Source organism: Ipomoea triloba, chromosome 3 (genome assembly GCF_003576645.1).
Source record: "Ipomoea triloba cultivar NCNSP0323 chromosome 3, ASM357664v1".
Lineage (NCBI taxonomy): Eukaryota > Viridiplantae > Streptophyta > Magnoliopsida > Solanales > Convolvulaceae > Ipomoea > Ipomoea triloba.
In genome coordinates this window covers 26,186,466-26,203,546 of record NC_044918.1, presented here as the reverse complement: position 1 = coordinate 26,203,546, position 17,081 = coordinate 26,186,466, and the positions used below count along the sequence as shown (strand labels likewise).

The 17,081-nt window shown below is 36.0% G+C and overlaps 1 protein-coding gene across 2 annotated transcripts; it reads right to left on the bottom strand.

The window, feature by feature from the left end:
* Positions 1 to 5,822: 5,822 nt before the first annotated feature.
* Positions 5,823 to 14,979, bottom strand: LOC116012087 (E3 ubiquitin-protein ligase CHFR). 2 transcript variants are annotated; one of them, XM_031251553.1, is made up of 15 exons: positions 14,763 to 14,979; positions 13,735 to 13,879; positions 12,489 to 12,586; positions 11,396 to 11,454; positions 11,179 to 11,270; positions 10,973 to 11,096; positions 10,515 to 10,601; positions 10,176 to 10,266; positions 9,748 to 9,855; positions 8,766 to 8,866; positions 8,016 to 8,081; positions 7,810 to 7,897; positions 7,132 to 7,192; positions 6,474 to 6,537; positions 5,823 to 6,198 (listed from the first exon to the last, which is right to left on the bottom strand). In XM_031251553.1, exons 1-15 carry the CDS (start codon positions 14,824 to 14,826, stop codon positions 6,067 to 6,069), a joined length of 1,380 nt encoding a protein of 459 aa, XP_031107413.1. In that variant the 5' UTR covers positions 14,827 to 14,979; the 3' UTR covers positions 5,823 to 6,066. The 2 variants fall into 2 exon arrangements, with proteins under 2 accessions (XP_031107413.1, XP_031107414.1); XM_031251554.1 differs by lacking the exons at positions 11,179 to 11,270; positions 11,396 to 11,454; positions 12,489 to 12,586.
* Positions 14,980 to 17,081: the final 2,102 nt, after the last annotated feature.

The window sequence follows — 17,081 nt, the reverse complement described above, 5'->3', positions numbered from 1 at the left end:
AGGTAATGCACTAAAGTAGAAGAGAAGTTTTATCCCTTGTGAATGGAGGAAATGCACTAAAGTACCCGGTGCCACTCTCGTGATCTACCCGAGTGTGCCAACCTGCAAGTTATCTACTCTCGTAGTCTACAAGCAAGGCTTGCCATAAAGATCCTAAGCAAATCAACATGCCCAAACTCAAGTTAATCCTACAAGTTGAGGAGGTAGCCTAAACTAACCTCTAGATTCCAACCCGCTCCTCACTAGTGAAGGAACCGTTTTGGCTAACCTCTAAATTCGAACCCGCTCTCGCCAGTGAAGGAACCGAAGATTAGCCAAGAAATCCCCTTACAATTCCTACAAGCTCTCGCTCTGTAAAAATCAATAGGTGTGCCAAGAGTGTTCTAGCCATGCCCGATTCCCATCGTGACACAACAAACAAACAAGCATGTAATTATTGGACCCATTAATCACACACTTTCAACAACAAGTCTTACACACAACAACTCATAGAAGCTAAACTAACAATTCATAATAAATGAAGAAAGAACAACAATCTAGACATAAACATAATCCATAATCCAAATATAAATAAATTAAAAACAAGCATCTAGATACAAGATTTATTCAAGATAAATTAAGGAAAGAAGGGAAAGAAATTCTCATCGCTTTCTCCTCGATTCAACGGTTGAAGATCCTAATCTTGCATCATCTCTCTTCTTATTACAAAATAAATCCTAATCTACTCCTACACTACTAAGCAATCATCACTTGGAGGCTACATTTTGAAGGAGAAGAAAGGATTAAAGAGAGAAAAGGGACTAATCTAATATGAAAATTAAATGTTGAAGAATGGAGAAATGAGGTGTATTTATAGGGGGGCAAAGGAGAGGGGCAAAATTGGAATTTTTTGCGGCCCGGGATGGATTCTCAACGCGTCGAGCCCATCTCTCGACGCGTCGAGAGAATGCAGTGCGGAGCTATTGGACCATTTTAGGGACTTCCGACGCGTAGATCCCAACATTCGACGCGTCGAAAGTCTACAGTTGACAGTAGAGATCCGAAATTTCATCTCCTTTTTGCTTTTGGCTCCACACTTTGCTCTATGTTTCTTGCTAGCACATCCCACTATCATTTGTCTTTCATTTCTTTATTTGTTTTTGTTGCCTTTTTATCCCATCAAATCCACCACTTTTCTTCATGCCACCATTTCCATCCTTTTCCTTTTGTCTTCTTGCTAATCCCATTAATATTTGTCTCATTTTCGTTTCAAGGGAATCAACACATCACCATTCCTCACGCCACTTGCCTAATTAACATAAGATAATGCCTAATCAACATTAAATATAAGGCAAAAAGATCACAAATACTAATATTATGCTCAATTATGTATTCTTCATCTACTTTGATCAATTATGAATATAATATTAATATTTAGTAGTAGAAATGAAATTAAATATGGGGTAAAAATATGATCAAATATGCACTTATCACCTCTGAAGGCGCAGCCTCGGTTAGGGTTGTGCAAAAACCGAGAAACCCGACCAGCCAGCCCGACCCGACAACCGAAAAGAGGGAAACTGACCCGGTCCGAACCCGAATACAGCCATCCGAACCGATCCGTGTTATAATACGGACTGACTGTTCTCGAGTAGGATTTGGTATATTTTTATCCGATCCGTCCGATATCCGAAATACTCATGTTTCTCCGTAATATATATGTATATATTATATATGTTCAAACAGGAAACAACATTGCATGTGTGTATATATATTTATATTATAAATAAACACTAATACCACTACCCCACTAGACAATGTTCTTGGACAAAGAAAAAGAAACACCTCAAAAGTATGAGAGAGAATACTTGTTCTTGCCTTTTGTACGCATGTTTAAGCCTCTTAAATGCTAATAGCCTTTGTAGGTTGTAGTTTGTACCCATACTTAATTACGTGAAGCCTTCAATCTCCATCTAAAAAGGATACTGGATACACACCTTCTTGTACGAGTATGGACAGCCAATCCACCGCCTCTGCCTCCACTCCGCTTCTGCTTCCACCTCCACCAGATGGTCGGTCGCCGCCTCGCCTCCGCCACAGGTCTTCGCCTCTGCCTCCACTCCGCTTCTGCTTCCACCTCTGCCAGATGGTCGGTCGCCGCTTCGCCTCCGCCACAAGTCTTCGCCTCCAACATCTCAGTTCTCTTTTGGCTCATCCCTGTAGAGATTTCTTGGACTTTGTTTAATTCAACCCGAACAAATCTGAATATCCGAATAAATCCGCCCGTATCCGATCTTATAATATCCGATAGTTTTGCTAGATTAATTTATGCGGATTGGGTTAACAAAATACAAACCGAACTCCGAACGGATTGAAGATTTTAATATCCGAACCCGTCCGAACCGTCTGATGCACAGGGCTAGCCTCGATTCCGACGGGGTTGCCCCCTAATGACCATAGTGCCTGTCAGCTCGGGATTCGACCTGCAAGTCACCCGAGCCTACAACAAGAAAGGTAAAGATAAGGTTGTCGAGGTCGAAGAGGTTGTCCCGACCAAAAGCAGAAGGGAGTTGTGTCCCCTTATCACACCCTGATCGTGGATGCATTCCTGAGCGGGGGAGAGGACTCGACCACCCTTATCGACAAACTTAGCTACTTCCTACCAGAGTTGGAAAGCACCCGGGATTGTTCCTACCAACAAGGTCGGGGAGCATGCAACTTAGGAACTCCTTTAGGTACATTTCTATCCAACCCCTTCGCCTTAAGCCATTTTGTATGTTGTTTTAATAATTCGTCTTAGCCCTGTATAAGCGAAGGAGTGAAGTGATTAAAATCGGGAACTTGACCCCGTTGTGTCAGGTACTAGTTCTTGTAGGAGTATAAACTTTGGGAGCTCGACCCCACTTGTGTCGAACAACTACGCTTAATGCCCTTTGGACCCTTTATCTCATCCATCTTGGTTTTTGTTAGTCCTTGTTTTTACACTATTCATTTAACTCTAAACCGTATAAGGTCGGCCAAACTCGATTGTTTTATCTACTCAACCTAATCTTTTAAAGGTTCGAGCCGGGTGGTCATGCCGGTTTCTTATTATGGAACTTTGGCCTCAAATCATGATACTGGTCAGGTATGATCTGAGGTTTGAGGTCATGAAGTCAGTCGGTTTCTCCCTGGGGTTGGCGTGACCTTTAAAATGATCAAAACTACAAGGTTTTGATACTCTTTTGGTACTCCCAAGTCCAACACCAGCCCCCCACTCCCTACGGTGCTAAGGTCGGCACCACATGGGAGTATATAATGGTCGACCAAGGTTAGTTGCCCTTCTTTCCTTTATTCCTAATTGCTTAGATCGAAACTGACCGTTCCTTCTGCTCTATTCACTTATGTTAAGGTTGGTTATGACCATGTTAAGTGCTTTGTTATACTGAGATGGATCCTACACATTTATTATCATGTTAAGGTCGGGTACTAGTTCTTGTAGGAGTATAAACTTTGGGAGCTCGACCCCACTTGTGTTGAACAACTACACTTAATGCCCTTTGGACCCTTTATCTAATCCATCTTAGTTTTTGTTAGTCCTTGTTTTTATTTGATTTTTACACTATTCATTTAACTCCAAATCATATAAAAATGAAAAACGCTACTCTCATGAAAGTTATGCACCCTAGGTTAAAAGTTGTGCACCCAAAGGTTAAAAGTTATGCACCCTAAGAGAAATGTGTCTCATTTGAATATATATCCAGTACTACCTTTAATATGAGGTTTGAGGTGGAAAGTTGTCCCCCTTAAGGTTAAAGTTTATGCACTTAAATAAAAGTTATACACATAAAGAGTTAAGTGGGCACCTGTACATCATCAATTGATCTAGGATTGGATTGAACCTCAAGAACTTTTGGAGGTTGTGGTTGAACCATTTCTTCTTCATCTTGAACCTGTTCCGGTTCAAATTGGTAGCACTCCTCAGCTCAACACAATTCAACTTTAGGTTGATGGCGTTCCTCAATCTCCAATGTTTCTCTATCCTTAAAGAGCTTTATAGTCCACCCTCTAAATGATGGAATATTCGTAGGAACAGTCCGGGTGAAGACTACAACATGGTCAATGTAAAAGACCTGAACGCAAGTGTAATGTGTTAGTAATATAATTTGTTATCGATTACTTTTTCATAAATTGTGTGTGTATTGAGCCTTACCATCAAAAACAATAAAGGTCCAGTGAAAAATTCCGTGCTATTCTTTTGCCCAATTGAGTTGTGCACCATCAAAGTGTGAAGAACATAGTGGGACTAGTTCAACTGCTTGACCTAGGACACATCTTCTAAATAATGTAACAGTTGTGGGCCGACATATCCATTTTGTTGGTTGTCTACAAGTAATGAAGATACTAAGACAAAAAAAAAAAATGCCATTTGAACCAAACACCACCATCCGTGCACGCAATCATTGCATTTATTAAATCACCATACGTGATATTTCGATCTCCCTTGCCAATTAAAACTTTCCATTTATCAATAAGACCACACTGCCCCACCCTTTTCCACTTTTGAATCCCAATCCTTCCTTTAGGATACCCCAAGACAGATTCAACATCAAATTCCGTTATAAACACTCTAGTACCATCTGCTAAGGTTAGTGCGCTATTCCTAGGATTATAATTGCTTACAAGCCAGTACGATAACCGTGTTGGGAGCTCTACAATCTCCAAATCCATTAGGCTTCCAAAACCAATCTCTTGGGCAACAGGCCTCTGAGCCTGATTTAAATCGTGGACTGCATATACAAACTGGTGAATTGACGACCTTGATTTTAAGGTCGGCAAACCATTGCATTTACCCCAATGTTTCCTTGATTTTGAAAGTGGAATTGCAATTGTTGTATCACTGGTGCCCACTTCATTCCTAGGGTGGGGGACCACTGCTAATTGAGACTTTGTTCGTTTTTTACGGGAGGCTACTACTCACAAATCAACAGAGAAAACAAAATATATATATTTTATAAAAAAGATTGTAGATGATGCACTTCAAAATCAGTAATCAGTAAAAAAAATTAAAAAAAAATACACACACACACAAAATAGTGTAATAAATATATTATTTGTACTTAACTAAAGAAATAGCATTGCACTCTAACTAAACAGATTACAAATAAGGACTATTTTAAATCTTAGGGTGCATAGATTTAAACAGTCTAATGCACAAACGTTAAGTTGAATTAAAAAAAAAATACAATTAACTATCTCCACATACTACTAGTACTACATAACAAAAGGATTGAACACAATAACACAAGCACAAAAACATCTAGAAATTAATAAAATCATAAACAACAAAAAACAAATGGAAAATACGATCATGCAATCCTTTACTTAACCATAATACGGTATTTTGATGATTAGGTCAAATTTACCTTGTTTAGCGGACGCCGGTTACTACGTACTGTTGGACTACATTCTCTTCGAAAGACATTAATCGCATGTACTGCTTCACGTTTGAGGTATTAACCTTGTTCTCACTTATGAGTGATCGAAAATGGTTTAAAGACACAGACATCAACCAACAATAGAGAAGATGACTTCACCTAAGGTATTAACCTTCTTCTCACCTGTAAAGGATCGCAGATGGTTTGGAAGATGCAAAGACAAAGCACACAACAATGAAGACCGAGTGGAGAAGAAGTTATAGTGGAAAAATTTGCCCAACAGACGCTTCAAATTTACAATTAATGGCTCAGATGCTTTGATAATCATTGGATAGACGATTAATATTCAACCCCATGTTTCACCCGAGTTATGACAATAACTGCACCTGATCTCTAATATATATATAACTTAACCACATCAAATAGTAAAGCTCAATGAAAAAAAAATGGTACAACGTACAAGTAACATTTTTCACATATAAACCGAGATGAACTAAAAAGGTTCCAAATCTAATTTCTAGTTGTTCCATCCGATGAGATGAGAAAGAGTTGATAGTATTCCTATTTCCTAAACACAAAAGATAATAAGGTGCATGACAAGATTTTATGTACAAATCAATTCCCTTTGCAATTTAGTAATCTTGAAACTAAAGGGAATCATCCATCCATCCTACATCTGGCTGCCCCTTGTTGGACGACAGACATGGTTTCTCTTGCGAGCATGTTCTTCATTATGGTGCTGCGTCCGACACGCATAACCGTACCAGCAGTCTTCCCTCTGAGATCCTTCTGCCGGTAGACACTGAAAGTACATATATAACCAATGTTTGTTAAGTACTAAACAAATGAACTTTACGATAAGAAATTATGGCAACAACAACAGTTGATAGGTGAAAACACCAGGGTACAAGAGATATGATCGAGGAGGAATTGAGTTGTTGACAAATACATGTTATATGTATGCATCGGAAGAGATTAAATTTTGTCTATTTACCCATCCGAATATATATATAAGCAATGCTGGAATCAAATCAACAAGTAGTATACAAGTCGGTCAAGAATCAAAGAGAAACTTACATGCTTTGGCATTGTGACCCTAAACCAGTACAAGAGAAACGAGACTATCTTGTCATAGCACTCACTGCAGTACAGAAAACCAACCAGCAGAAGATAATTTTTATAATGAACAGCTCAGGAACCCAGTTGGCTAGTTATATGCAAAGAAACTAAGGGTGTGTTTGGTTCAGGGGTTTACACACTAGGAATGGGAATCAAAATCATAGTTAGTGTTTGGTTGACAACTTTTTAAAACACAACTATGGGACTTGATTATCTCTTCAATAAAAAATCTCATTCCCTAATTAAAAAGGGGTATCATTCTACCTTTATTGGTAATTTGATTTTTAAAAGTTTGGATTAGTACTTTTAGATTTTTGTTTTGATATTTTTTGAATTTTTGTTCATATTGATGCTTTGGATGCCATTATATTAAGATCAATTGCCTTGATTTTTTGTTTTTGTATTTTTAAAACCTTTATTCCCATTATAGGGTCATACACAACCAAACATCAATATTGGTAATCATTCCAATTGCACTCTACTACCAAACATGCAAAATACTTTCACCAAAACCCATTATCATTACCAGGTATTTGATTCCCATTCCGATTCCAATTCCCATGTGCGAACCAAGTGAAGACATAACATTACAAGGTAAAGCGGTGAGTAAACTAACCTACAACAACGTGTACGAGCAGTTATCATCTCAGCATGATTCAGTGGCATCCTTGTTCGGTCTGTAGAAAACAAAACAAAACAAAAGAATATTTTACTAGCAACACATCATTTCAATGCAGGTCAGATTGCAGAGCAAGTACAAAACGCTAGGTATACAGTTCAGTAAGTACATCTTCAAATGAAAATTTTCTCCCAATTGAGATTTGGGTAAGAGACCACTGACAAAAGGTATACATAAATTTTACTTTACACCCGTAAATATTATGATTGTGTTTAACAGATAGATGGTGATTCTAGCTAGTCTTAGTCATGGAAAGTAGATTTCACTTGAGTAGGCCCTAATCTGGTCTTATTTAGTAAAGAACTTACAACAATCACGCCAATGCAAACATAGTCACAACAAAGTGAGGGGTGAGGATTACTATTATACAAACAATTTGAACCATAGATTAGGTGTAGTTAGAGTATTTGAATTCAGTAAATATCAATGTAGATGCTTGGAAACCAAAACACAATGAATCAAGAAATAGACCATAGCAGATGCAAAGAGATGTGAATGGCACAGCAAGAAAAGGCATAGCAAAAATAGCAAATAAACAAATAAGATGAACAATAATATTAAAGAATATTAGACTAATATAATAATATAATCAAGTTTTCAGCAATAATGTATCACCTATTTCCCGATTATCCAACTTCAAAATCCAGTCAGAGACAACATCTTGCAATGACCTACCCATCTTTGTGATACATCTTTCTGTGATCTATTATAGGAAGAAATGCACACCGAAGTGCAAGTGCAAAAGCACAAAGATAGTGAGAAACCATTGAATAGTCAGTCATAGGAATCCATCAATCAGACAATCTAAAAGAAGTCCTTGCCTCCTGTTCATGCCTATTCTTCTCATGTGCCAATGACGGGATTCTAGTGATTGTACGTTCTGTGATCTGCAAGAAGATAAATAACATAAAATTTGATGCTAAACAGAAACTGGGAGTATTTAGAGTTCAGAAATATTTGAAGCCAGAAAAGATCATTGCCTAAGGCTGTGTTTGGAAACCCGGAAAATGATTTCCTCCGGGTTTCTCACGTTTGGCTGCACTTGGAAAACCCAGTCAACGGAAAATGATTTCCGTTGACTGGGGAAAATGAGATCAAAATGGGGGAAAATGACTTCCGCCCATGGAAAATGAACTAACGGCCAGTCACATGCCATGGTTTCCGGAGGAAACCATATGGTTTCCGCCGGAAACCAAGCCCCTGCTCTGGTTTCCGCCGGGAAGCCAGAGCACTGCTCTGGTTTCCGCCGGGAAGCCAGAGCACTGCTCTGGTTTCCGCCAGAGGGGGGGAGGGGTGTTTTTTTTTTTTTTTAATTTTATTTACTTAAAAATATTATTTTTATATTATTATAAATATTTTTATATTTTAAATAAAATAATAAAAATATATAATTATACATTTTCCACTCATTTTCCGGAAAATGAACCGAACACCCAAAGACAGTTTTCCAGAGTACATCCAAACACGGAAAATGAATTCATTTTCCGGAAAATAACTCATTTTCTAGAAGTCATTTTCCTGCTTTCCAAACGCACCCTTAGAAGAAAATCAAATTAGCTCAAAAGTCTTACGGGTTTGAAAGTTTCAGGACTGCATATTGGGTGCAAGTCACTTCCATTAACTCCCTGAGCATGCCAATAAGCAGCACAGAATGCCCGATCACATCCTATACCTAAAAAAGAGGACAGTTTCAAAGAGTATAAATCATTCTAAAAATGAGAAGGAACAGTTCAAAAAAATCGTGTCCAATATGATAAATTTAACTATCGTTGAATGCATGACATGGTCCTGCACTAAAACTGCTTAATCTCTTCATAAATTAAGATTCCTCAAGTAACTTTTTCTCTTACTCAAAATTGATTGCCTTGAATGTAAAGAAAGTAATCTCTACATTTAAATCATAGAGCAACTAATACTGTAGGAGAGACTCTCTGTGCTTAGTTGACTACATCACAGAAACTCATATGATAATTAAGTATTTTGGGTTAAAAATGGGGAAACTGATATCTAGACATATTTTTGGTGGTAGACAGTAGACTCTAAGATAGCTTTCAGGCATTTAATATAATAAAGAACTACTTCAAGATCATGTGAAATTTCATTTCAGGAAAATGGGCAATTCAAATGCCATGCCCAGAAAAGGATACGTTTTCTTTCAAGTCAAACAGAGGAAGTAATTTGTAGACCTTTCACAAGTAAAAAAGAAGCATGACAACCACAATCAGTTCTAGTTATAAAATAAAATTGTACTACTATACCTATATTTTTCATGAAAGTAGTTTTCTCAGTACTAACATGGAAAAGAGCCAAGATGTTAAATGAGAGAATTAAAGATTTCTAATAATCAATTAATCTTTAGGTTGGGCGTGGTGCGTGAGGTCAGAAACTTATAATTTCAGTTCTCTAAAACTAATTGTAAAGCCAAGAAGAACATTAATCCATCAAACAGGTATAGAGACCTAACATGTTGAAAAGAATGGAAAAGATAATGCTATATAACTTGGCAGACAAAATTACAAAAATATAGCACAAATGAGATCAAAATGGAATTACAGTGTTGTGGAATGCTAATATTTGTTCTCAAAGGCATCATCCCTCCACATGCATGGCACTGTAAATGAACTGTGCTTTGGTTACATTGGAACCCTCCAAATTCAGTGCCTGAGAGTTGCAAACAAACCACCGCATGTTAAAAAGAAAATGTAAAATATGCATTCTCAGTCATGGGGATATAGTTATTTGAATCCCTCACTAAGTTCCCCCAAAGGCTCAGCCTTTAACTTGTCTCAGTCAAGGGATCAATGAGCATTGTATTGTGTCATGACATATTTATAGGTTATTTTAGTTAAAACAAGTTTATACATGTCATTTTGTGTAACATGTTCATGTATGAATTTAAGGTGTTGATTCATTTCTTAAATGTGTCGTGTTTGTATCAAGGAATACTCCATTGGACTAGTGGCAAATGAAAACTCAATTACCACATTGACGGCATGGAAGTTCCCATCTACTGGCCTCATCTGATGGAGAGTGCGCCCTCTTCCTTTTAGACCGTTTTCCACTGTTAAGAACCTGCAAAGTGAGGTTAGTAACTAATGATGAATGAACTTTATTAGTTACTAACATTTTGTTCTTGAATATGCCAAGTACTTTTGTTGTTAATGTATTACGTAGTATTTATTTATTTATTTTTATTTATTTATTTTGATAACTAAACCTTATATAATTTTACTACTTATATATTTAATGATGGATATCAGATGGTCATAAAACATAAAAGTAGGATATTCAAGACAAACAATAGTGAGTATACTACTTACAAGTGGTGATTTTATTGAGGCATAAGAATCTATAAGTTTGATATCTTCACTAGGACGCTTCAGAGAGAGATCAGCTTCCAGTATATTCTGAAAAAGTATGACATATTCTTTTTATTAAAAACAAAAACAAAAACAAAAAACAAGGAAAGTCTAAATGAAGAGAAATCATGCTAGAACAGCTAAAGTATTGAATGGTGCATGAAATGCATCGGAAAAATGAGAAGGCATCATTGGTTGGAAGAACTTTGTGAAGCATATAGATTGAAACAAATACCACTCCCTAAAATATTACCATTACAAAGCAAAACAATTAATATAGCATGAACTTCAACTTGAGTCCACAATCTATGATGAACTACTAAATAGATATTACAGGAATCAAATGAGCACCAGACTACAAAACATAAAGGGGAAAGAAGAAGTATGTCTAACCAGCATAATAACAGAAGAAAAATTACCTCCTCAATGTTATGCAAAAAGGGGTTCTTTCCCACAAATTGAACAACTGCTCTACATTCAGGACATTTTACACTTGAGTGTTTCTCTTGAGATCTCCTTAGCCACTCTGAAAAGCATCCATTGCTGAACAGACAATTATTTATCAAAATAATCATGCATAAAATTTGGATGGCATTATAAAGACTATAAAGATTGAAAAACGAACCAAAAATTATGAAGACAAGGCGCAACAGTGACAACATCATGCCAAATGTTTAAACAAATGCTGCATTTGGCATGTTCTACGTCAACAGAGACCTATAAAAACCAGCCACAAATTGGCATTCAACATTGATAGTACACCAAAAATAAATAAATAAACAAATAAAAGAAAATGCGTGGGGGCTTGTTTCTCATTTGTCTATATCACTGATGGTATTTACCTTTAGATGTTTGTAAGATTCCTCAACAGGCATTACCTCAAATTTGTACTTTAAAGAACCTAATGAGTAATGATAACAAAAAGAAGGGCAAGGTCAGCCATTTTGGCATTGATATAATCATAACAAAGTCAACATATCAGTGTCACAAGAAAGTTCATTCTTAGGGTTCAGGGTGTAGCTTAGGAGTAAGTTCCACCCTCTTCCAGGTTATAGATGTGGGTTCAAATCCCACCATCCCCATCCCCATCCCCTATGACTTGTACCCCAAAAAATGTTCATTCTTAACTGCAAGTGGGGGAGGGACAAACCAGGAGATGCTTAAATTCACAAATAACTTTTTCTACTAAATGTTTTTTCCTTGTCTTCCTTTTCTACTCTTTCCATTTATAATTAAAGCCTGCTTAATGATTAATCCACTAAATATCTATACAACTTGTGAAGAAAAGTAATGTGAATTTAGGATTAATGCTATTCATGTCTTTTGGTACCAAAACATAAGGGAGTAAGTAACCTTCAGCTAAGAGCCACAACAAAAAACAACAATAAGAGGCATAAAGATGGAACAAAAATCTTTCTAGATGCTCCTCACCAACACTGCTTAATACTAGTTAGCAGGCTAAATAGGCCAGATCATGGAGGTTGAGTGGCCAAGTGACACTTATCATCCACCCCAGTGGTCTAGTAAGTGTAATTTCTGCAAGAACAGATTGATATATGCAAATATACAATGTAGAGCTCATTCCACTTTTGGTCCCTTGACTATAGTGGTTTTTTCACTTTCGGTCATCGACTTTGATTTGTTCCACTTTTAGTTCAAAACGACCAAATTACCCTCACTATATGAAAATTTCACCAAACTCCACCTTATTGTATGCAAGGGTGTTTGGGTTATTTTGGTTTAAAAGCGAAATGTTTTTAAAAGCTGACAACTAAAAGTGGAACAAATCAAAGTCGAGGATCAAAAGTGAAAATGCTAAATATGCCATTATAGTTGAGGGACCAAAAGTGGAAGAAACTCTACACTGTATGTCCAACTGCCTGTGAAGAGATTAGAATTTATAAAACAAAAAAGATGTCTTTGATAAATCATTACCCTCAGTTTGAAAACTAGGTGAGATTTCACTGCCACACTTGACTATAGCAGTTTGATCATCCAGAACAAACTTCTCATCAACAAGAATTGTGTTTGAACTACATTAGAAGACATCATAAGTACATAGAAATCTTATAAAAAACTACATACATAAATCGTGTGTGTGTGTGTTCATAAATGGATATATCTGGCAAACATTAAGTCAACTAACATACTGCTATGAAATGAAGTTGCATTATTGAATTTGTTGAGCACTTAGCCTTTGTCAAATGGGAAAATTGAAGTTGCTTTATAGACATACCATACAAACCACAGAAAGAACTATTCATATTTTAAGATCTCTCATTATGCCAATTTTAAGGCAGGAGATAAGTTTGAATTTAATTATAAATGCATGATCCTCAACATCAAACATCAGTTCTTACATGCAAACCTGTAGGTCTGGAACACCTGAACTAATCATTTAAATGCATATCAAAAGATCAATCTTAGCAGATGCAATATCAATCACTTGACCATTACTTCTACTGAGCTGCAATGCCCCTAAGGAAAGTACTCATTTTAATTGCTTTCATAATCCACATTCAAGGGAAAGGAAAAAACATATACTGCATGCTTCTTAAGTTAGCCACTGAATTTTAGGCAGTGAAATAACAAAAATCTTGAATAAAATAATTTTCAGTAGAATCCAACAGTGTTTAGAGCATCTACATCTGTAGATATTTGTTGGATATTAGAATAGTATTTGCTGAGGTGGAAGGGAGGTGGAAGGGAGAGAAATGGAGAGAGAAAAAATGAGTTCACTCTGCAAGCATCTGGATTTTGGAACAGTAACCTGTCCTTTCGCATTCCAAAGCTTAAAGTTACACACGCACACCTGCCCTGCGTTAAGCACAATTAATGCGCCTAGCGGGCGCGTGCAGTTGGTGCGTCAGGCGCGCCTGTGGCGCACCTGACAGCAATATATTTTAATTTTTTTTTTGTTTTCTAAATTTATTTTGTTTTTTTTTTTCATTCCCTTCCTACTTTCTCTTTCCTAATCACACTTACAAAAACTCCTCAATTACCGCGAAAAAACTCCATTGATAAGGATGCTCTTAACAATTAGCAGACACTGATAGTGATGAAATATGGCTTCTTCAGTCATCAGTTACATTAATTCAACAAAGCAGAAAGACTTCATTCTCATCACCAATTTCAGGTTAGATAGTGAATAGGACCAAAGAACTCAAAAACATAATGCTACCTTGTATTTTGTATTGTGGCAGAAACCAGATCCATGCCTCTTGTTATTTTGCACCATGCCTGTTTCTCCAAAGAGGTCACCTCTGAGCATATCACAGTCTCATTCAACTTCAGCTCAATCTCTGAATAACTTGAGTCCATTGGTACTATCGTGAAACATTAGAAAAGCCAACAGGGGCATTTACATCAGATAATTTCTTCCTTTTTTCAGTATATGCATAGACAGATTAACAACAAAAGATTGAATTTCATGACTACAATTCACTTGTCAGTATATGCATAGACAGATAAAGGACTAAGGATTGAATTTCACAACCAAAATTTACTTGTTGATTGCAACCAAAAACATATACAGAGTAATAGAAACACCAAGGATTTCACTTGTAAAGGTATTACTTTTTATTTTAAAAATAATTGCAAGATGTGTAGAAGAAATTTGTACACTTAAGTACATCCCTTTTCCTTTCCACCCCAGGATTTTTGTCTAGGTTTGCCTGATTGATTCAATGCTTACTCCAATTCCTCACAACCATACGCACACAAAGAATTTGTTAGAAATGGAGTACATAAAAATTTTGATGGAATAGTATTAACGATTTTGAAAATTATTTCTTGATGTATGAAGTTGAGATTCAAGCACGAAACTCCAATTGAGTAACTTATATTCATCTGATTACAACAATTGAATTACTTACCAATCATAATTTTGAGCATCATTCATGCTAGAATTCAATGTGGGTCAGTAAAAGATGATAACTTTTCATCAAACCCAGTAACACAGCAAGAAAATTACACCACAATTAATAAAAGCACTATAATCAAGAATCCTTGGCTCAATGGAATAACATTGGAATCCATTTTTCTCTTCCATCTCTTTACAAAGAAGGACTCACTGCAACTGGATGAACCGAATAATGCTAGGCAGTAAGAGTTAAAGAAAACCCAGTTCTAAAAATCATAAAAGATACAAACATTTTACATTTTTATCCGTTTAGGTTCATGATACACAGAAAGACATAACGCGCTTACTGAGTTTGGCCCAGACGACGCCGTCGCCGGAGGGCTTAGAGCCAGAGCTTTGCCCCATTTCCATGGTTTCCTCTTGCAGTCGTGCGTAGCAACTGCAGGGGTTAATAACGTGCTAGAGACAATCTACGGGAATTCCACGTATATAAGAAAATGAACAATGGAAGATTGTCTTGGAAGGAAAAAGAACAGCAGCGTGAGGAATCGTCGGGGGATTCAGCGGGGCCCATACTGTCCAAATGGGCCGAGAGGCGGATCTAAAACAGTTTTATTATATCGATTTTCAAATTTCATTTCATCAATTTTATTCTTTGATGTAAAGATATTTTCATTTTGTGTGTTCATAAAAAACATTGTTTATATTAAAAATTTGAGAATGAATTTAGTATTTTCTGAACTAAAAGTGCAAGCCCATATGGCCATGTCGAAGCATGCCCACAAAAAAAAAAAAAGCAAAATCTCTTGTCCCAAGAGTCTCATTTCTTAGACCAATAGAATAGTAGAGGAGTAAATTGCGGTGATTTAGCGATCTCTTAGTAGGAAGATTTGTGTTCAGTATTGACAAGGAGTCCATTATATTGAGTGTAACTCCTACGCATTGACGGCCAAAGCTTGCACGCATGAAAGTTGATTCACCAAATTTTTAAGAAATTAAATTTAATGAAAAATGAATTTAAAAAAGAAATAATTGGACACTGAAAAAATTTAGACAGTAAAAGGGTCAAATAGACCCATGTACTAACACTGATTGTTCATCTAGCAGCATGAATTAAAATATGGTCCATCTAAGTCATTATACTCCTAATTATTTTTCATCTAGCATTTTTAGCTCATTTCTAACAAGTAACCCATCTAATTTGTTGACATGGAAAAATAAAATAATAAAAAATGATGACATGTTATTTATATGAATGTTTTGGAGGATTTTACCCTATTTCATTAATGAAGAAAATGATTTCTTATAATGAAATAGAGTACAAATCAAAGTTGTTATATAATGTTTTAATTACAGTGTACTAAACTACTGTGTATGTATAGTGGGGTATTCAAAGTTGTTCGGCAATGAAATTCCATGAAAATTGATATATGAAAATTAAATATAATAACTTAAGATATTGTATTGGGTAAATTTTATTATTTTTTAAAAAATAATTTAATTTTCATATATCGATTTTAATGGAATCTCATTGTTGAACGACATTGAATACCTCGCTATACATACACAGTACACTGTAGTTGAAACTTTATATAGCAACTTTGATCTCTGCCATATTTCATTGCAAAAAATCATCCAAAAATACAATATCTTAAGTTATTCAATTATCCAAAAATCCAAAAATATTAATTTATTTTTAAAATAAAATAAAATTTACCCAATACAATATCTTAAGCTATTATAAAAATAATTTAATTTTCATATATCGATTTCCATGAAATCTCATTACCGAACGATAGTGAATACCGCGCTATACATACACTCTAGTTAAAACTTGAACTAATATCATTTTTGGTCCCACGACTTTTGAGGTCGTATCACTTTTGGTGCACAACTTTAAATTTTTTCAATTTTGATACCTAACTTTATTATTTTTATCAGTTTTGGTCCTTCCGGCCAAATTGATGGCAAAATGTTGCAGAATTTTATATTTTATGGACAAAATAATTATCCCAAAGAAAGATCTTCAATATCTAAAGAAAAGAAAAATCATATTAAGAGAAAAATAAGGATTTGTCAATCGTCGATGCTATAAATCTCATAGATCTCTGTCTAGTTTCTGTCTGTCTTCCCTACTATTTGCGCCGATAAAACACCTATAAATATGATTTTACAGTGATTTTGTTTAGATATTAAATCCCTAAGTGAACTAATTATCTTGAGACACACGGACGGGGCTAAGCTAAAAAATGAAAAGACTATTTCAATGATGGCCCTCCATGGATTCACCTATATAAGCCGCGGCTAAAGTTGCAAAAATAAGAGCTTGAATACCGCTTGTAAATAATCCAAGGAGCATCACAGGTATAGGAACTACTGAAGGTACTAAAGAAACAAGAACAACAACTACTAATCCATCAGCTAAGATATTCCCGAAAAGTCGAAAACTAAGCGATAAAGGCTTTGTGAAATCTTCTAAGATGTTAATGGGTAAAAGGATCGGAGTTGGTTGAATATATTTCCCGAAATAACCTAATCCTTTTTTTGAAAGACCTGCATAGAAATATGCCAATGACGTGAGTAAAGCCAAAGCAACAGTAGTATTTATATCATTGGTGGGTGCGGCTAACTCCCCATGAGGTAATTGTATGATTTTCCAAGGTAAA